This window comes from Lasiosphaeria miniovina, assembly GCF_030549165.1.
Source record: "Lasiosphaeria miniovina strain SMH2392-1A chromosome Unknown B0T26scaffold_8, whole genome shotgun sequence".
Lineage (NCBI taxonomy): Eukaryota > Fungi > Ascomycota > Sordariomycetes > Sordariales > Lasiosphaeriaceae > Lasiosphaeria > Lasiosphaeria miniovina.
The window spans coordinates 265,285-282,720 of record NW_026848227.1 but is presented as its reverse complement, the minus strand read 5'-3'; the positions used below and the strand labels follow the sequence as shown (position 1 = coordinate 282,720).

Here is a 17,436-nt window from a genome sequence, read left to right as displayed (position 1 = left end):
TCAGTTTCGACCAAACGAGGACTCGAGAATCCGGAATGGACGGGTTCAAGAATTCTTGGACCCAAAAATGGTTCAATCTAAAAATAGATGGGTCCAAAAGTGAGTCACCGTTCAGGGTCTAGCTCATCTCCCCCACCTAGAAGAGCCGACCCAACAACGAAATCGCCCAACAACGAAATTGCCCCACACCATGCCCACGTCCACATTACGGGCGCAAATGATCCATTTCTATACAAAATAACTAGCAAAAAAGTCCTCAATCCTCTTCTTCGGCCTGTATATATTGCTCAAGCCCACGGGCGATTATTTCCCGGGCTTCTTCGACCGCATGTGGCTGACTTCCTGCCTGGGCCACTCTTTTCCGCTTGGGGGGCATTTGACTAGCTTTTTGTGCCTTGGCGATGTCCTCAATGCGTGCAAATCGCTCATTTCCATCTTCATATACCCTTTTACGCGTGCGAGGCTTTGAAGCCTCTAATTCGGTCGTGAGATGCGTAATTTGTGCCTTCAAAGACGCGATCTCTGCATTCTTCAGATCCAGGGACCTCCCGACCTTAGTAAACAAAGCCCGCACACGCCGGCTGGCCGGACTGAGGGCATTCCGAATACTGTCCTGGTACTTCTTGATGTCCTGACTGCCGTGCGGTGTTTTGAAGAGCCTGTTATCGTCATTCGGGGCCGTCGTCGGCGGCGTTGTAGGCCGGGCCGGGAGTGCCTCGTTGTCCTTGACTGCCTCCGGGTCATCAAGTAAATAAGCCGGGTTGAGAGGCCAAATTCCGGTCTTCCGGAAGCCCGAGATGATGTTACGGGCGCTCATGCCCCGTGCCGAGGCATCTCTATAGCAGAAAAGAAACCGAACCTTGTTGATAGGAGCTGACGATGTAAAGCTGGCTAGGGCCTTGGTGTTTTGCCTGAAGTAGTTCTTCAAGGGTGAAAATACCGAGCGGTCGAGAGGCTGGGACTTGTGCGATGTATGTGAGGGTAAAAAGACAAGCTGGACCTTATGTTGGAAGGCCAACAACATGAAGTCTTCGTTCATATGGCTCGAATGCTCGTCAAGGATCAATATACGCCAATCCCCCGGCCTTTGGGGCCTGGTTTGGATCAAGTAGACCTCTTTGAGCCATTTTATCGCGATCTGGGCGTTGCTCCAACCGGTAATTGAGTAATCGTACTTCCATTCCGGGAATTCAGCCTCCAGCTCGAGGTTATCGAGAAAGTGTTGTCCTTGAAGACTGGCCCCGGTAAATATAATCACAGGCTTCAAACGAATGCCCTCAGCAGTGCCGCATTCGATGACTGAGACCCAGGTTGTTGCATCAGAGCTTTGAACGTAAGTTCGATTCGTCAGGGAGCTTCCTATGACCTTTCCGGCCCGGGTCTCGAGCTCCTGCATACCGTGTTCATCCATATTGGCTATGTTGGCCGGGATAACCTTTTTATCCTCGATTTGGAAGGCCAGTCGCTTGAAGAAGTCCTCGAAAGCTTCACGAGTTGAACCGCGCACGCGAGAGGATTCCAACAAGGTCGAATTCTTCATCTTTACCGCCGGGTTGCGGCGTAGAAAGCGGTCTACATACCGCTCCCCAACGGCCTTCGTCGTGCCGGCCTCATTCAGTATAGCTTGAGCGAATCTCTGCACTTGACGACGGCTAGGAGCGCGCCCTGCAGCTTCCTCATTGAGGCACCAGTCGGCTAGAAAGCTTTCCTGTGCATTGGAGAGATTTCTTTCGGTTTGTTTACTTTGGGCACGACTTTCTGCCCCGTGGATGCGTTTGCAGAGGGTGGAAGCAGGGATGCCGTATAACTTGGCCGCGTCTTTCTGTGAGGCGCCCTGCTCAACTGCAAGTATTGCAGCTTGAATGAGCTGCTCTCGACGGTCCGACATGTCGTATTTTGAAGCTGTTTGGACTAGAATTGATGAAGTTGTGTTGTGTAGAAGTTGAAGGCCGGGAAATTAGATGACAGGGGCAGAGATTTCGTTGTGGGGCGATTTCCTTGTTGGGTCGCCACGTCTAGACCATGGCTCGGGCTTCCTCGCTCGCTTCATTTCCCTTCACCACTCCTTATCACCACAATAAGCTAACGCTACTATGGACGAAGCTACCCAGGTACTGGCGCGAGGAGCTCCCCATGGCGTGTCTAAATCATTCCGTGCCCTAGCAGATCATGGCGACGTCCCTCGCACTACCCTCCAGCACTGTGCACGCGGCAGCGCTGCCAACAACTCAAATAACTCAAATATGAAGCTATATTTGAGTTGAATTGAGTTCAAAATACTGTATTTGAGTTGGGTTGAGGCCCTATTTGAGTTGAGTTGGCTTTATTTGACCTTATTTGACGGAACTTGCCGCACCACCAAAAAAAACACGAAATCTTGCCAAATTTGGCCCCGAATTGACTCCCTAGACCAGAAAAGAGCGCTGAATCCAGCCAACGCCCTCAAAACAAGCCCCAACTCTTCAGGCACATGAGGATATTGATGGTATCGTCGACCAAAGAATGTTGTTGCGTGCCAATGACCAGCTTGGCTTGGCTGAAGGCCCTCTCACACTCAGATGACATCGCCGGTATCGACAATAGGTCCAAAGCCATCCTTGACAATCGAGGCCAGCGTTCCTTGTGAGCTAACCACCAGGTTTGTATGTCATCCACCGGCCAAACAGGTTCTGCAAAGTACTCAGCCAGCTCGTCTTTCTGGCCCAGGTCCTCAGGCGGGTCGTAGTAGTCGTAAGAGCGAAGATGACTGCCTGGGTCTGACAGGGCTGATGGCTGCGGCGCTATAGGCACAGGAAGGTCGGCGTATTCGGCTTGGTAAAGATCACGGCAGGCAGCGAATGCCTTCCTAGCCCTATCAAGGCTTAGGCATTTATCCATCCACCTCTTCTTATGCCCAGGGTGCAAGAGCATAGCGACCCAATAAGCAGGGCTTTCTTCCATCAACCCAATATATTCTTGAAGCTTCTAAATGGCCAGTTGGAGACTGGTTCGTACGAAGGAAACGTGATCGTCGTCAGGATCAGGGGAGGAGGGCAGGGCAGGTAGGTCGTCGGCTAACTCAAAGACTAGAAGGATAACCTGGCCGGTCGGCAGGCGCCGCGGCAGGTCGATGACCGAGTCGGCTAGCCGGCCAGGAAGCCGCCGTTTGCGCCGAGGTCGCTGCGAATTCGCTACGGTAGAGAAGAAAGGCTCGGCGTCGTCGTCGGCATCGTCGTCGTCGTCAAGGGCGATTGATTGAGCCTGTTGGCTAGCGACTGTGATCTCTAGCTAGGCGTAGACAGGCCCACCCGTGAACTCTGTTGGCGCCTCGGAATTTGGGTGCAGAATTCGCTGCTGGTGAGCAAGGTAATCAGTCAGCCACTCTATTATAGCGATAACTTCAGGAAAACTCGCTGATCTGCCTTCAAACCACTTCGTGATCCTTCTAAAGGGCTCAAGAATAGTCAAAACAAGCGTAAGTTGATGCCAGTCAGAGGGTTCCAACAGGTTAGCAGTGGGGAGGCGTTTTTTGGGGTCTTTTTCGCTCTGGTTGCGATGGTACCAAAAATCGACCTGGGCCGCAATCGCACTGCGCGCTGGATTATATAGAATACCGAGTTCCAACGCGTCGAATTATCGCCACAAAGCTGTAAGCCCTCGATATTCCTATCAAAAACAATAGAGCCGAATTCGCGAGCCTCTTCTTTACTCAACTGGCCGCGCGCGATTTGAAGGAAGGTCTCGCGGCGTTGTGGCGACCTGCGAATGAAGTGCACCACGTTATGCAGCTTACCAACTGGCCCTTGCTTCCGCCAACCTACTAGCAAGGCCTCTTCTTCTTTAAGCGATAACTAACCGATAAAGTTATCGTTAATGGCTCGATCAAGGTAGGTTGACTTCCCTAGAATGAAGGCTTGTACGGCGAGGTTTAGAACGTGGCCAAAACAGCGTAGCCGACGCTGTAGGGCTAATTCTTCGAGTTCCTGATCGTAAAGGCCAATTTATAGGGCGCCAAGTATGAAGGCCAGGAAGCCCCAGATCTTAACAGGTTGGCCATGGCCAAATGCTGCCCTGGGCCCAGGAATGCAGGGAAAACTGGGCCCAAAAAGGGCCCAAGCGATGGAAATATTTGAGCTAAACCCAACTCAAATAACCGGTCTATTTGAATTGAGTTGGGTTCAAAAATGGCTTATTTGAGTTGGCTATTTGAGTTGATTTGAGCTATTTGAGTTGACTTTATTTGAGTTGTTGGCAGCGCTGGCACGCGGACGACGGTCGATCGAAGAGAAGGCTCAAAGCCAACGTTATCTCAAACCGTGGGAGGAAAAAGCCCTCGTTAAGTTCTTGGTACAACAGGATACTCTTGGACGTTCCGTTCGAATAAAATATATAGGGTCGATAGCCTTCAGTCTTGCCCAGCGGCGGCGGCCGCCGGATAGACCAAGCAAGCCACCCGGAAGGAACTGGCTTCAGTTCTTCTACAAACGCCATCCAGAACTCAAAGCGAGTAAGAGTGGGGCCCTGGACTGGAACCGCTACGACATTTACAATAAGGTTGTACACTGGTTCGAGGTGATTGGAAAGGTACTCCATAATCCTGTTGTGCTTCAGGAGAATGTGTATGACATGGACGAGACGGGCGTCATGCTTTCCAAGCTCAACTCTATCAAAGTCATAGTGGGCAAGGATAGCAAGCGAAGCTACAGAGGCGTGCGTATCAAGCGCACGACGGCGACTACCATCGAATGCGTGAGTGCCGACGGTAGGCACCTGAACCCTATGATAATCTGGCCAGCAGCAACCCACCGAGCCAACTAGACCACGCACCCCACTCCTGGATGTCACTATACGTACTCTAATAGTAAATACGCCGACTCATCTATCAGTTTACAGTGGCTCAAGCTTGTGTTTGACCCCCAAACTAGAGAACTGGCTAACCAGAAACCACGCGTACTAATATACGATGGCTTCGGGACACACGAAACCCTTGAGATCTTGGAGTTCTATTTCGAAAATAACATCACCTTATGTCGCATCCCTTCTCACACCTCCCACAAGCTCCAGCCCTGTGATATCTCGGTTTTTAGCCCGCTAAAGGTAGCATACCGTGACCAGGTCGAACAACTAGAGCGAGGAGGTATAGGAATAGTCGGTAAGGAGCATTTTATCTATTTATACAGTCCTGCCAGGGAAAGAGCAATCACGTCGAGGAGCATACGAGCCGGGTATGCTAAAGCCGGTTTGTTCCCCTTCAACCCAGACAGGGTACTTAGTGATACACCGAAGCCCGCTGCTGCACTAGCCGTTCCGAAAATCAACGATGTGGATTCCTGTGCGCAAGACCACGTACCGCAAACGCCCCTGACGCCAGCGTCAGCAGAAGCTATTACGTCTCTACATAATCTGATTAAACAGGATGCTCATATACTTAACGAGACGAGCAGACAGCGCCTTAAGAGACATGTACAGAAGCTTACAAACGCCGCCCAACTGTCCTTTGCCGAGCGTGCTCTCCTTTAGGAGTACAACCAATTCTTATTATAAATAAATAACGAAGCCAAAGTTTGCCGTTCGACCAAGCTAGAAATACTAGACTAGGGACCGCGAGAGTGATGAGCTATGAGGACCTCGAGACGGCGCGAGCCGACCGTGCTACGAAAGAGATCGCGAAAGAAGCTAATAAAGCTGCGAGAGACGATAAGAAGGCTGCAAAAGAGGCTAAGAAAGTCGCTATACTTGAGGCTAAGAAAACTAGCGCGGGCAAGGTAAAACGTGGTCGGAAGCGGAAGAGCCCTGCGGAGGTATTTGCGCCGGAACCAAAGGCCAGGTTGGCACAGATGAACGCAATGTAGATTGTGGAGGACGAAACTGCGCCAACACCATGGATGGCCACGGTGGCGCAGATGTAATAGTAGAGACAGGATCTCGGGGAGGCCGGCCAGTTGTTGTGGTGTGTCAAGACTCAATCTGAACTGCTTGTTACCAGAGCTTTATGTCGACTGCCTCTGCCTCTCCCTCTAATCTACGTAAAAGAGATGAGATATTTCTCGATAATATACACACGAACGCGTACATCGGTTGGAGCCTACCAGGCAGCTAATGGTGCGTAAGATTGCCATTGGTGGCAATCTTTGTCCTGCGCTGTTGACCCTTGACATAGTGGCAACAGAGTCAATCTTCGTACCTTTAGCGCAAATAGTCGTATAGGTGAGCGAATCGACCTGTGAATTACAAGGCTTTGAATGTGTCTCTATGCTTGTTAAGTCGTGAGAACATAGTGGTAGATCTGTGATGGTAGGAGCCTGTTTTGCCATGAAAGAAGGCTCTCGGCAGACTAGGCAGCAAGAGGGCGATGCTGACGAAAAATATAGATTGAAGAACTCCTCGGGAATCTGAGATAACCCAACCACAGGACTGACATAAAATTTAATTAGATACGATATAAATGCGGCGCTGAGATTTCTCTAAAGTCAAAGTACCCAGGATTTGGCTCGTTACACAGGGTGGCTCGTGACATAGTGACATACGTTAACCATAATAGCTCCCGTGTTCTTCGCAAACGTTCAATTTTTCCGCCTGTGACTGCCAAGCGCCGACAAGACACGAGTTCGCCCGACCAAAACCCACACACTCGCAGCTCTCACTTCAGATATTTTGTAAACCACCTAACCGCCTGCTCCTCGGCCTCCTGGTAATGCTTGAGCATGTTCTCATTGAAGTAGTCGACCCTGACAGCGAAACCGTGGTTGGCGCCCGGATAGACAACTACCTCAGTATCAACAACACCCTTCTTGGCGTCCCACGCTTTGCGGGTGATGGCAACGTGCTCCATGGTCATAGTCACATCCTTGTCGCCGATGGCGAGCGAGGCCGGGCGCGCGACCTTGTCGACGTCGGCCGGGAATTTAACGACGCTAGGGTGGGCGATGAAGATGGCGTCGATGAGCGGCTTGCTGCTGTCACCTGAGGTGACGCCCTCGGGGTGCGTCAGGAAGATGCAGTGCTTGGCGCCCCAGCAGAAACCCGCAGCGCCGACCGGTAATGTTGCAGTGGCCGCATTGCTGCGCACGGCTTCGAAGAATCCCCGCACGATCGGCCACGACACGGTCCACCGGTTGAAGAACAGCCACGGCACCACGTAGTAGGCGATCTGCGCCACGTACCACGGCTTGCGCACCCAGCCGACCACGCCGGACTTGCTCAGCAGCTTAAACAGCACTTCCTGTTTTGTGGTCAGCTCGATTTCCGTGACTAACCCCCCAGCAAAGGCATCTCTAATAGGGGGATATGGAAAAGAGAGGATGGGAAATACCGTTAGCCAACCCGGCACGCCGCCCCCCTTCATGAAGTTGGGCAGGTAGACGAGGAACCCGCCGGCGGCGGCATACTGATCCGCCAGCAGGCGGCTATTGACAAACTCCCAGCCAAAGATGTCGGAAACCATGACGACTAGGCCCTTGGGCACGGCGCCGTCCGGCGGCGAGGCCACGTACGTGTCGAGGCCGTGGATCTTGGTCACGGTGCCCGTCGGCGTCTCGGTCCGCACGCGCCCCGAGAGGCAGTCGGGACACACCATGCCGGGCGGCGGGGATATTATTATGCAATAAATTACTCAGGAAAGGGGGAAACGAGACGCGTGCTCGAAATCCGGGATTGGGATGCGGGACCGTAGCTGGACTGGTCCAGACCCGGGCGATTAGCAGTGCATATGGCATATATAGACGCCGTCCGTCCGCCGTCGGGGTTAGCCATCCTTATCTACTGCCCTCCCCAATCTCTCGTGAGGGGATTATTTGTCTGATTCCCGTCGGCCTGCAATTCCTGTACTTTAGCTACTGGTGGTGTCTTATCATCGTCCTGTCCGGAATCGGAGCTATTCCCGATGCGTCGCCCTGCAGCTGATCTGCTGCATGATGGCCGGCCGCCGATGGTGGTGGTGCCAGGCAGTCCGACTGATTTTCGGGCCATTTTCCACGGGGTATTTCTCGGTGCAGTGTTCCGGGAGGATGCAACCTCGGGCTTGCACGCTCAGTGACACTCACATCCACGCAAGGAAGATCACGCGTTTCTGACTGAATAGGAGAGCCTCACTTTTGTCATCATAATTAATTATTATTATACAAAACTGCAAGTCTGTGTGTAGATACACCTTGTCCAGGACTGCCGTTTCATTCGAAACATTTTTTGTCTATTGTGACCTGGTGCGGTCTTGAGAAATGGCACGGCCGCGGACATTGCAAGAACAAAGAATGCACCGAAGATCGAATGATTATCCGGACTTTCCGACTCCCGCCATCAGCACGCGGGCTCATTTAAGCAGAAGTTCGTGATTACAGAGGCGCTAACGGTATGATTCCAATTGTTTATTTGCAAATAAAAATAGTGAGAAAGGGGTCAGCTGAGCGCACCAAGTGCCTCACATCCGCCAGTGTGGCAGGTGGCCGGGGCTGGCAAGCGCTAACAAGCCTGTCACGGTCTTCCACACAGTTATCTTGTCAGCTGCCAGCCAGCTGTACGGGCCTTCACCCTGTACGGAGTACCATAGGCAGGTTGGTTGCCCGGGTTTTGCAGTCAAGCCTCCAGAGAATGATATTTTTCTTCTATAACAAGAGTCGGGTTAACATAATGACTTTTTGTCCAACGAAATCGATCAGTTTAATGATGATTATTTTCTTCCACCACGTGATCGTGGGATACCGAACCAAATACACCATATTTAGTTCCAGAGCCCGGCTCTTATTGATGAAAATATCCATGTACCCGGTCTCAAACACCAATGCAGACATTGAAATTCAGCCATAGGCCACCGCAGTCTCGGCCTTCGACCTCGGTGTTCTACAACACAAACTGATCTAGAGTGATACTGTTTGCAGACGCTAAACTCAAGCACGTGTCATCTAACTGAACGAACGCAAACTTCTGGCAGTTGGTAACCATGCCCGGCTGCGTAGGCGTAAGCGTCGCTACGACGCCGTTCCCAAACGATAGCGTCGTTGACAACGAGGGCACAGCGCCTCCGATGGCGATGGCGACGCAGACGTATGCGCCAGCCCACAGCCCGCCGCACGTTGTGCCGACAGAGGGGTTCCAGGACAGGAACTGGACGAGCATGATGCCGTTTGCGCCGGCGATGGCGTCGCAGTTGTCGACCAGTCCGGCTGGGTGGGGACAGCTAATACATGAAACAGTGTGTTAGAATAAAATAGACAAGTGTTTCTAGTGAGGTATGTACGAGGCAATTCAAGATTGACATACATGTGGTGACTGCGTTAGATCGCTTTGTGGGGGTTGAAGACTTGTCAGTGCTGATACGCTAATACTAGATGACGGCGCCGTTGTTAGCTCGGACAAGGCCTCGACGCAATAGGGGCGTCCAGCCTGCAGAGTCTCGCAGGTGGCGGAAACAGGTGGGTTCTGGCTATTCGTTAACACAAATTTTCAAGATAGGCGGAAAGCTTTGATTCATTCGTCTTACCCATCTTTGAAACTGGTCCAGGGTAATAGCCTTCTCCGCAATCACAGAAGCACAGGTCGTCGAGGTAGTTAGGTCAATCCACCAAGTGCAGTTACTAGTGATGTTGGGGTCAATCGGTAAACCAGCGGACGATCCATCGCGGAATACATGAGCCGGGACTCTGCTGACAGATACTGCACTAGACATCCCAGTCAAGAACAAGGGTAAAAAAGCTAAAGAAGATGTCGCCATGGTGCCTCTTATCGTGCAGCTTGGTCCTGAATTGAGATGCTCTCAGGACGGACCTGGGAAATGGAAATCGGGCTCGAAGTTATTTATCTCCCAGATCCTAGTGGTATATGCCGAGTTGCTCTTCAACATTGCCTCGTTCGTAGGGAGATGGCCGAGTTCCATCGTTGACGTGTCGCTGTCTACGCACGTACGGCGGACTGAGTTGTACCTTGATTGCCCATTGCTCTGGCAATATTGCTCAACGCGCGTAATGCGATGGGCAGACTTTAAAAAAGACAAGTTGAAGCTGAGACTCGGTCAACGGCTGGAATACTACAGCGCTGGCATCAATTCAATCAGGCCAAATATGAAGCCTTATTTAACTGTATTTGAGGCCCGGAATGGTGTATTTATCTGTGTGTAAGGCTCTCTCTGATTGGGTGGGTTTTATTTGACTTAATTGACGGAATTTGCCGCTCCACCAAAAAAACAAGGAAATCGAGCCCCGAATAGCACCCTAAGACCGGAAAAAAGCCCTCGACCTTCAGGACCTTCATTTCGTCGCCCAATTCTTCGTGCACATGAGGTAATTCAGGGTTTCGTCGAGCATACTATGCCTCTGAGTCCCAAGGATCAGGTTTCCCTGGCTGAATGCCCTCTCGCACTCTGTTGATATAGACGGTATTGATAACAAGTCAAAAGCCATCTTTGACAACCGGGGCCAACGCTCTCTTCTTTCCTTCCACCAAGCCAGTATGTCATCCACCCGCCTGACACTTTCGTGAAGGTATTCAGCTACTTCGTCCTTCAGGTTGGGGTCATCAGGGTCATCATGGTAGTCGTGAGTGGTAAGATGACTCCCTCGACCTTCGTGAGGCGTACGAACCGGCACTGGGAGAGGGATGCCGGCGTACTCGGCCTCGTAGAGATCCCGGAATGCCCTCATCGCTTCTTCAGCCCGGTCGCTGCCCAGGAACTGGTTGACCCACTTCTCCTTGTGCCCTGGGGTAGTATTATAGCCGACCAGTATGCTGGGCTCTCCTCCATCAATCTAGCGTATTCTCTGAGCTTCTGAATGGCCAGGCCAACGCTTGTTCGAAGAAAGGATAAATGATCATCGTCAAGATCAGGTGGTGGCGGCGGTGGGGAGTGTGGTGGTTCACAAATGGTGTTCGTGGAACAAGCCTACATGATTATTAGCTCGTCCGAAAATTCGTACGGGCCGTGTAGCTCGTTAAAAAAACCTCTTTCTTGGCGTTCCTCGTCTGCAGCCGATCTTTTATCTTCTTGTGGTGCTTCTCCGCGCATCCGAGATACTTATAGAGCTAGCAGTAGGTTAAAGTAATTCAGTATGGTAATTCGCATGTTCGTTTTAGTCCCCTTGCCCTTTTCTGATTATATGTCCTTCCTGGCGTTCCTTTCTTTTTCCGTCATCTTCGGCTTCTGTGGGTGCCCACATGTAGTCGCTATGTCCTTGTGTCACTTGTATCCCTTGCGTTCCTCGTGCTACCTGTGCTCCCCGTTCTCCGTGTGTTCCATCCCGTCCATGCGGCCGTCTCTATGGTAAGTCTCTTATGTTTCGTCTAGTCTCAACGCGTAACATTATTGGTGAGGTACGGATACCAAACCCTGGATTTGGCTGGCAAGAATGTTCATATGGGTCCATTTTGCTTGCGGCCGGAAGATCAATGGGCCTGTCTTGACCTTGGCCCAAACGGCTGAAGCTACTTATTCAGGAATTGTTGCGTTAAGCCTCGTAGAGCGAGAAGCCGAACCCAAGACACGAGGGTGTCCTTGTTGTAAATCTTTTTTACTGTCACGGCCGGCTTGGAATGAGGGCGGAACTCCTCTATTGGGCGCTATAGACGAAGATTCTAAACTAAAGGGAAAAGGGAAAAGAAGCTCAAAAGCCTCCCCTCGCGAGATTCTTCCAGGGCGTCTCAAGGTGGGGCTCTGGCTGGTCGGGTGGATCCACCCAACTGGCGTCTGATTAGTCAGAGCGTCTGGGAGGCCTGGAGGACCAGGCCCTCACAGATATCATCAGCTCGTTATCGCCGTAGTGACGAGATCATTGGCGGCACTTGCATGTACAAAATATTCAATATAGGTACCTCAGGTAGGTAGGCAGTCTCCTTGAGCGTCAAAGGTGTTTGGGGTTGCGCCCGCACACATAGTTGATGTTGCTTGCAGCGGCCAAGTAAAGTTTTTGTAACAAACTACCGCTGCACCAGTAGACAAAACAGGAACCTGTTACCTGGCACTTTGGGCCAGTGTATCGAACGGCACAAAAAGAAAGGAAAAGCAAGGGAAAATTTGGATAATATCCAACCTCTTAAACGCGAAGAAAGAGTGACTAGAAATAGAAGCGATACTCAATCAGAAAGTCCCAAGCTTATTACCCTCGGACAGGCAAAAGCTACAGTAGGATGGCAGAAGCCATAACAGCCAATCCAGTGTGAAACCAAATAAAAAGGATCGATCGGAAGGAGGCCAAGACGGCACACACACACATACCCATACCCTCCCACCAGCAATAATAAACGACGAAAATAAAACCAGAAGGAGAACAGAAGCTAACCCTCCACCTCCCTCGTAAGCGCTAGCAGACGTTCAGGGCCTGTTCTTAGCCTCGATGGCCTTGTCGAGCACCTGGATCTCGTACTTGACATTCTCGACCTGCTTCCTGAGGTCCTCAGAGCCGGGGCTGGCGCGGAGGGCCTTCTCCCTGTGGAACAAGTCGAGCTGCAGGCCGGCGAGGTCGCGGTCGTCGTTGAGCTCGTCAACCCGCTTCCGCTCGTCTGCTCCGCCGGCGCCCTTCTTCGGCAGCCCCTCGAGCTTGCGATCGATGCAGGCGATGTCGAGGTTGAGATCCACCTCCTGGAGCATCTCGGCCGTCTTGGCGCTCCTGTCGCCGCGCCGCTGCCTCCGCCTCAGTTCGTGCCGCTCATCCTCGAGCCGCGTTTGCCAGCTGCTCAGCTCCTCCGCCGTTCGGCCTGTGATCGGTTCCCCCGCGATGCCTGTCAGCATACCTGGCTGGCTGTTTGGGTTTGGTTTCGGGGAGGGGGAGGGGGGGGGAGGGGTTAAAGGCTCGCACGCCTAGCTTACTTTGGTGAATACGCCCCGAAGGAAGCAGGTACACGTTGGCCATGGCTTTGGCTTGGGTGGTTGATTGGTTGGTTGGTTATCACGTCGGCGCTTAAAAAGTTGTAATGACAGACAGGAGGAAGGCAAGGCAAGCCAGCTGTAGCGGAAGATCAGAAGGTGTTTGGTGGCAGTTTTGGGGGCATGTAACAGGACAGATCACGGCTCTGGTCGCTGGTTAAGCACCAGCAGCCTGTGCGAGGTGTGGGAAGTGACGGCTTCTTAAGGCCTGGTAACCCACCTCCTGAGAGTCTCAGGATCCAATCACACTGCTGTCATCTAACTCGGGGGGGGGGGGGGAGCTCTGGCTCCTTGTCCCGTTCCACGACCTTGTAGAACACAGTAGCTCTGTCAGTGTTTGTTAGTCTGGTTCTTGGAGGATAGAACTGTATGTATCTAGGTATCTATCTCGATACTCGGATGATACGTGTCTTTCTTTCGGTCTTTTTCGGTGGATATTTAGTAGCCGCAACTGGAGAAATAGCTACTGTTATCTTTCATTATCAAAGAGTGGTCTTCGGCGTTTGTTTCGGCTTCCTCTGTAAAGCTGCACAGGTATTCGGTTCACGCAAAGATGGCGATCCAAAGTTCCTTGATAACTAGTTCCATACTCAGCACATAGCAAAAGCTAAGGTCCCATAAGGAGCTGAGGCTGCCAACCACCGCTTTCCCCCCTCACACCCAGGTCTACACACCCCCCTGGGCCCTAGTTCACCGAGGGAGCTGGCAAATATTGCCTTAAAAACGCGCTCGCGTTTGTCATTGGCGGCCCCACCACCAGCTCGTATTCACCGCTTGCCTTGAATTGTATTCTTTATGTCCCCGGCACTACCGCATACTCCCCAAAGCGGTTTTGAGGGGTGTTTCCGGTTCCCGAGAAAGCCCCAAGCAGTCCTCCCATTACTTGTACCGCGTCAATGAAAAATCGTGGCAGGGCTCAGATAGGCCATGTTTGAGTATTCTAGCAAAGCTATTGTAAAATTCTACAGCATCATGATTACAATAGGTACAAAATAAATGGATCAAGTCCTCAGAATCGGTTCTTCTTGTTATGGCCGTCATGGTTCAACGTTCTCTGTCGACCTAAAAACGTCAAAATGAGGCTGGGATGCTAACTGCGTCAGGGGTTTCCGTATTGGGACGCAGGGAGAGCTGGAGGCTTGCCTTGTTCAATATTTGGCGGTGATTACCAAATCCAAAGAGCCAGCTCGAATGAACAAGTAGACAGCACGCTCTCCGCTGTTATCCGAACGACTCCGCGCGGCTTTTCTCGTCGTGGAAAGTCTGACAAATCAAGGGGCAAGGAAGATGGTAGAGGGTGTGCAATGCGCTATGACCGACCACGCAAGCGCTTATGTTCCAACCACCCCCAATATCGTTCGGGTGTGGTGAGGAGCAGTGGGGGGAGCTGCAAAGCTGACCAATGGGCAGATCAAGTCCTTGTCTACTCTAGCTGGGCTTCTGCCAAGGGCCTCATTTCAGGCCTAAAGAAGTCAAGAACCCAGAGCCTCGCCGGTTATGATTTGCCCAAGGAGACCGTGTGGTTGTACTAGGATGCTGCAGACATGGATGTGGTCGGCGGCCTCGAGCCTTGTCGGTCGAAATTTGCTCGTGCCCTGTGTCGATGGTGTGGTTGTACATAAATGCAGCGGATATAGTGTGGTCCCAAAGCCGCGTCCAGTGAATCTCTTCGCGTCCCCTATTACTTCTTATCTCGGCGATACCGCAGTCGCTGAGCCCACCGATGTTGTTTGAGTCCGAGTGCCGCCTGACGCTTCCGTGTCAAGCAGAAAATTAGTCCGCATCCAAGGCCGGTATTGGCCAATGTCGGCGGCCAAGACAGCAAAGCAAGTCGCGGTCCACCTGCACCTCGCTTCCTGTTCAAATCACGACAATACCATCTCACATTTGCTTTGTAGTGATACAGTGGGAATCTCCGGGTGAAGTCGGGGAAGAAGCCGGTCTCATTGGACACTACCCGGGAGAGAGACAAGCGTCGATCATGCCTGGATGATGTGCGGGGTGTGCAGCACGTTCGATTCTGGCTGAAACTGGTTGGAGAAACACAGCGGCCAAAGACGAATAGGAGCTGCGTCAACATGTACCCGCGCCCAATGAGACCCGTCGACGAGCGAGTATCTTGCACAGAGAAAGGCATCATGCAGCGCTACAGCGGTGCAACGGTGCAGCGGTGCGTCGCAGAAAGTCGGTCGACTGTGCTATGATTGCCACAATCTCGTGCGAGGCAGGTATACGGACAGATAAAGGATATGAGAGTTAGCAGTTGCTTAATATGACGTGTCTGCCACAATTGACAAGACTACCTAGGTGCAGGATGAGAGACTTTGCTGCTTCAACGTAACAACACACCACAGCACGTACAACACACTCTGGTCCAAGCAAGGACCAGTTAGAGTAGCAGAGATGGCATCCCTGGCCCTGTCGGTAACAGACTTTGATGCTCGATCCATCACCAACACGGTCCTCTCGTCGGTACTGGACAGCCCTGGCTCGGACCATTCCCACAACACGCACCAGACAAGCGCGACGACTAACTCTCAGCGGTCGCTGCTCCGAGGCCGGCAGGCGCCGGCCACCCCACAGCCAGCAGGGACGGCCGGCAGCAGCAGCAGCAGGCTAGGCCGGCATCGACCTCAGCGCCGGTCTCTGAGGAAGACGCGGGGATGGCCGCGGCTCGCCGAGCTGATGGCCATGAACCCCGGGCTCGAGTCGTTTGCACGGTTCCGCGAGCTCAACATCAAGAACCTGCTCTACTACCAAGTCGAGCTCGCCAGGCTGTCCAAGGACCTCGAGGAGGCCGAGGAGGCCGACTACGTGCGACAGCAGCCGCAGGCCGAGGGTAGCCCCGACGAGAGGTACGCAAAATTTGCCGAGAACCTGACGGACCTGCTAGACAGCGCCGACCCCGCAGACGCCGACGACGAAGACGCAAAGCAGGTCAACTTGGTGGTGAAGATGCGGAGACTGCTGAAAGAATACAGTAAGACAATTCCATGTGGCGGTTGTGGCCTGCATTGACTAGCCAAGGCGATGGATGGATGCTCATCACCGTGTCGGCCAAAACCAGACGAGTGCCTCGTGCTGTACAGCCAGGTGTCGGCGCTGCCGGAGCCCGAGACGCTCAACGTGAACACACTGCGGGAGTGGCTGCGGCGGGCCGACTGCGGCGCGTTTTCGACCCGGGGCGCGGGCAGCGACGCCTGGGGCGGCGACGTGGCGGCCGCCGACTACCGCAAACCGGGCGCTGATGGCACGCTGTGGCAAAAGTTCCTCTTCCTCTTCTGCAATCCGCTCTGGCCGCGCCTACCCGGCCCCCCCCCGAAGGCCTCGATCTCGTGGCCGCCGCCGCCGCCTGCAGCAGAGCCGACGACGGTTTCACGCGCTGGATCGGCTACCAGTGGATTCCCTTCTGGCACACCCTCAGGAACCCCCAGCCCCGGGCTGAAGGCGATGGCGATCCCGAGAAGGCGACTAACAATAACACTTCCGCCACTAGCAGGCAAAGCAGCGCCGACAACGACGTAAGAGCCTATTCATAATTATTATTGCCCCTTTTCACCCGGTCCAACTATGCCGCTCCGAGTGCCATAGCTATCTTTCAGAACTGATAGTCAATACCTAATCAAATGCAAATGACACACAGGACGTCCCCGCAATATACGCCGGCTCGACAATGCAGATGGTGGCCTCGTTCACCGCCACCATCGTGGCCTGCGTGCTGCCGACGCTAGCCATTGCCATCTTGGCCCAGCAGGAGCACATGCTGCAGCGCCTGCTCTACATTGGCGGCTTCACCGTCGCCTTCGCCGTCATGCTGATGGCCCTAACCGACTGCTCCACGTCGAGGGTTCACGTCTTCACTGCCACGGCCGCGTATGTGTGGCCCCCCCTCCCTTTCTCCGGTCTCTACGGTTCTGATACGCGGCTGTATAATTACCTACCTATGCTAATTGGCGGGTCTGCTCGTTTCCTGCGAGTTGCCAGTTTTTCCGCTGTTCTGGTCGTCTTTGTTCAGAACCAGCCCTAGATAAGGCAGGTATTCTGCCCAGAGATGGAAGTTGGGCCAGGAGCCGAAGACAGTTACCCAGCCGGCTGCGGCTAAGAGGATAGACAGGTTGAGCAGCAGAGATTGAACGCCGCCCCTGTTATCAATCGCAAACAAGTTTTCATTCACATGCGTAAGAACCTAGCGAATGCACTTGTGCGCGCCTCTGAAAGTGCATAGTTTTGCCGATTGTCGTTGTAGTTGCCATTTTACGTCTGGGGGAGGGAGAGCCAAAGGCCGCCGTCCGCCCAGAGGCTCGAACAGTGGCTTGGATGTGCTGGGCTAGGATATCACGCACAGTGGATTTGAGGCTATTCCCAACCCAGATAGGAAAATAAGTGTTAAATTCGCACTTTCGCAGGCGGCAGAGTAAAACTGCATACCCAAGGTAGGTACCTCACAAACCGTCACCCCTACCTCCAGGTATAAAGACGTGATCACGGCCAAGTAACTAAAGTACCAAATAACCAGCATCCTCCGAACCAAACCGGTCCAGATTCCAATCAAGGCTAACGAGTCGCCTGACCTAGATAGATGAAACAATCTTGCCCTGGCCGAACACATG

The 17,436-nt window shown here is 52.8% G+C and overlaps 5 protein-coding genes across 5 annotated transcripts; 2 read left to right on the top strand and 3 right to left on the bottom strand.

Annotated features, from left to right (window-relative positions):
• Positions 1 to 5,181: 5,181 nt before the first annotated feature.
• On the top strand, positions 5,182 to 5,831 carry B0T26DRAFT_791542 (uncharacterized protein; the record flags this gene model as incomplete). Its single annotated transcript, XM_060446857.1, has 2 exons — positions 5,182 to 5,485; positions 5,578 to 5,831. Coding segments are annotated over 2 exons (558 nt in total), but the record flags the coding sequence as incomplete, so codon positions are not given.
• A 770-nt stretch (positions 5,832 to 6,601) lies between these two features.
• Positions 6,602 to 7,555, bottom strand: B0T26DRAFT_838820 (Alpha/Beta hydrolase protein; the record flags this gene model as incomplete). The annotated part of the gene is made up of 2 exons (XM_060447533.1): positions 6,602 to 7,201; positions 7,292 to 7,555. 2 exons carry the CDS (start codon positions 7,553 to 7,555, stop codon positions 6,620 to 6,622), a joined length of 846 nt encoding a protein of 281 aa, XP_060289881.1. The 3' UTR covers positions 6,602 to 6,619.
• A 1,190-nt stretch (positions 7,556 to 8,745) lies between these two features.
• Positions 8,746 to 9,640, bottom strand: B0T26DRAFT_657286 (uncharacterized protein; the record flags this gene model as incomplete). Its single annotated transcript, XM_060438770.1, is given in 4 exon segments — positions 8,746 to 8,805; positions 8,824 to 9,137; positions 9,231 to 9,393; positions 9,455 to 9,640. The coding sequence occupies 4 exon segments, from the start codon at positions 9,638 to 9,640 to the stop codon at positions 8,746 to 8,748; spliced, it is 723 nt and encodes a 240-aa protein (XP_060289880.1).
• Positions 9,641 to 12,274: 2,634 nt separating this feature from the next.
• On the bottom strand, positions 12,275 to 12,812 carry B0T26DRAFT_680781 (uncharacterized protein; the record flags this gene model as incomplete). Its single annotated transcript, XM_060440540.1, has 2 exons — positions 12,275 to 12,693; positions 12,770 to 12,812. 2 exons carry the CDS (start codon positions 12,810 to 12,812, stop codon positions 12,275 to 12,277), a joined length of 462 nt encoding a protein of 153 aa, XP_060289879.1.
• Positions 12,813 to 15,229: 2,417 nt separating this feature from the next.
• B0T26DRAFT_756609 (uncharacterized protein) lies at positions 15,230 to 16,853 on the top strand (the record flags this gene model as incomplete). Its single annotated transcript, XM_060446126.1, has 5 exons — positions 15,230 to 15,806; positions 15,894 to 16,092; positions 16,185 to 16,347; positions 16,470 to 16,699; positions 16,811 to 16,853. The coding sequence occupies 5 exons, from the start codon at positions 15,230 to 15,232 to the stop codon at positions 16,851 to 16,853; spliced, it is 1,212 nt and encodes a 403-aa protein (XP_060289878.1).
• Positions 16,854 to 17,436: the final 583 nt, after the last annotated feature.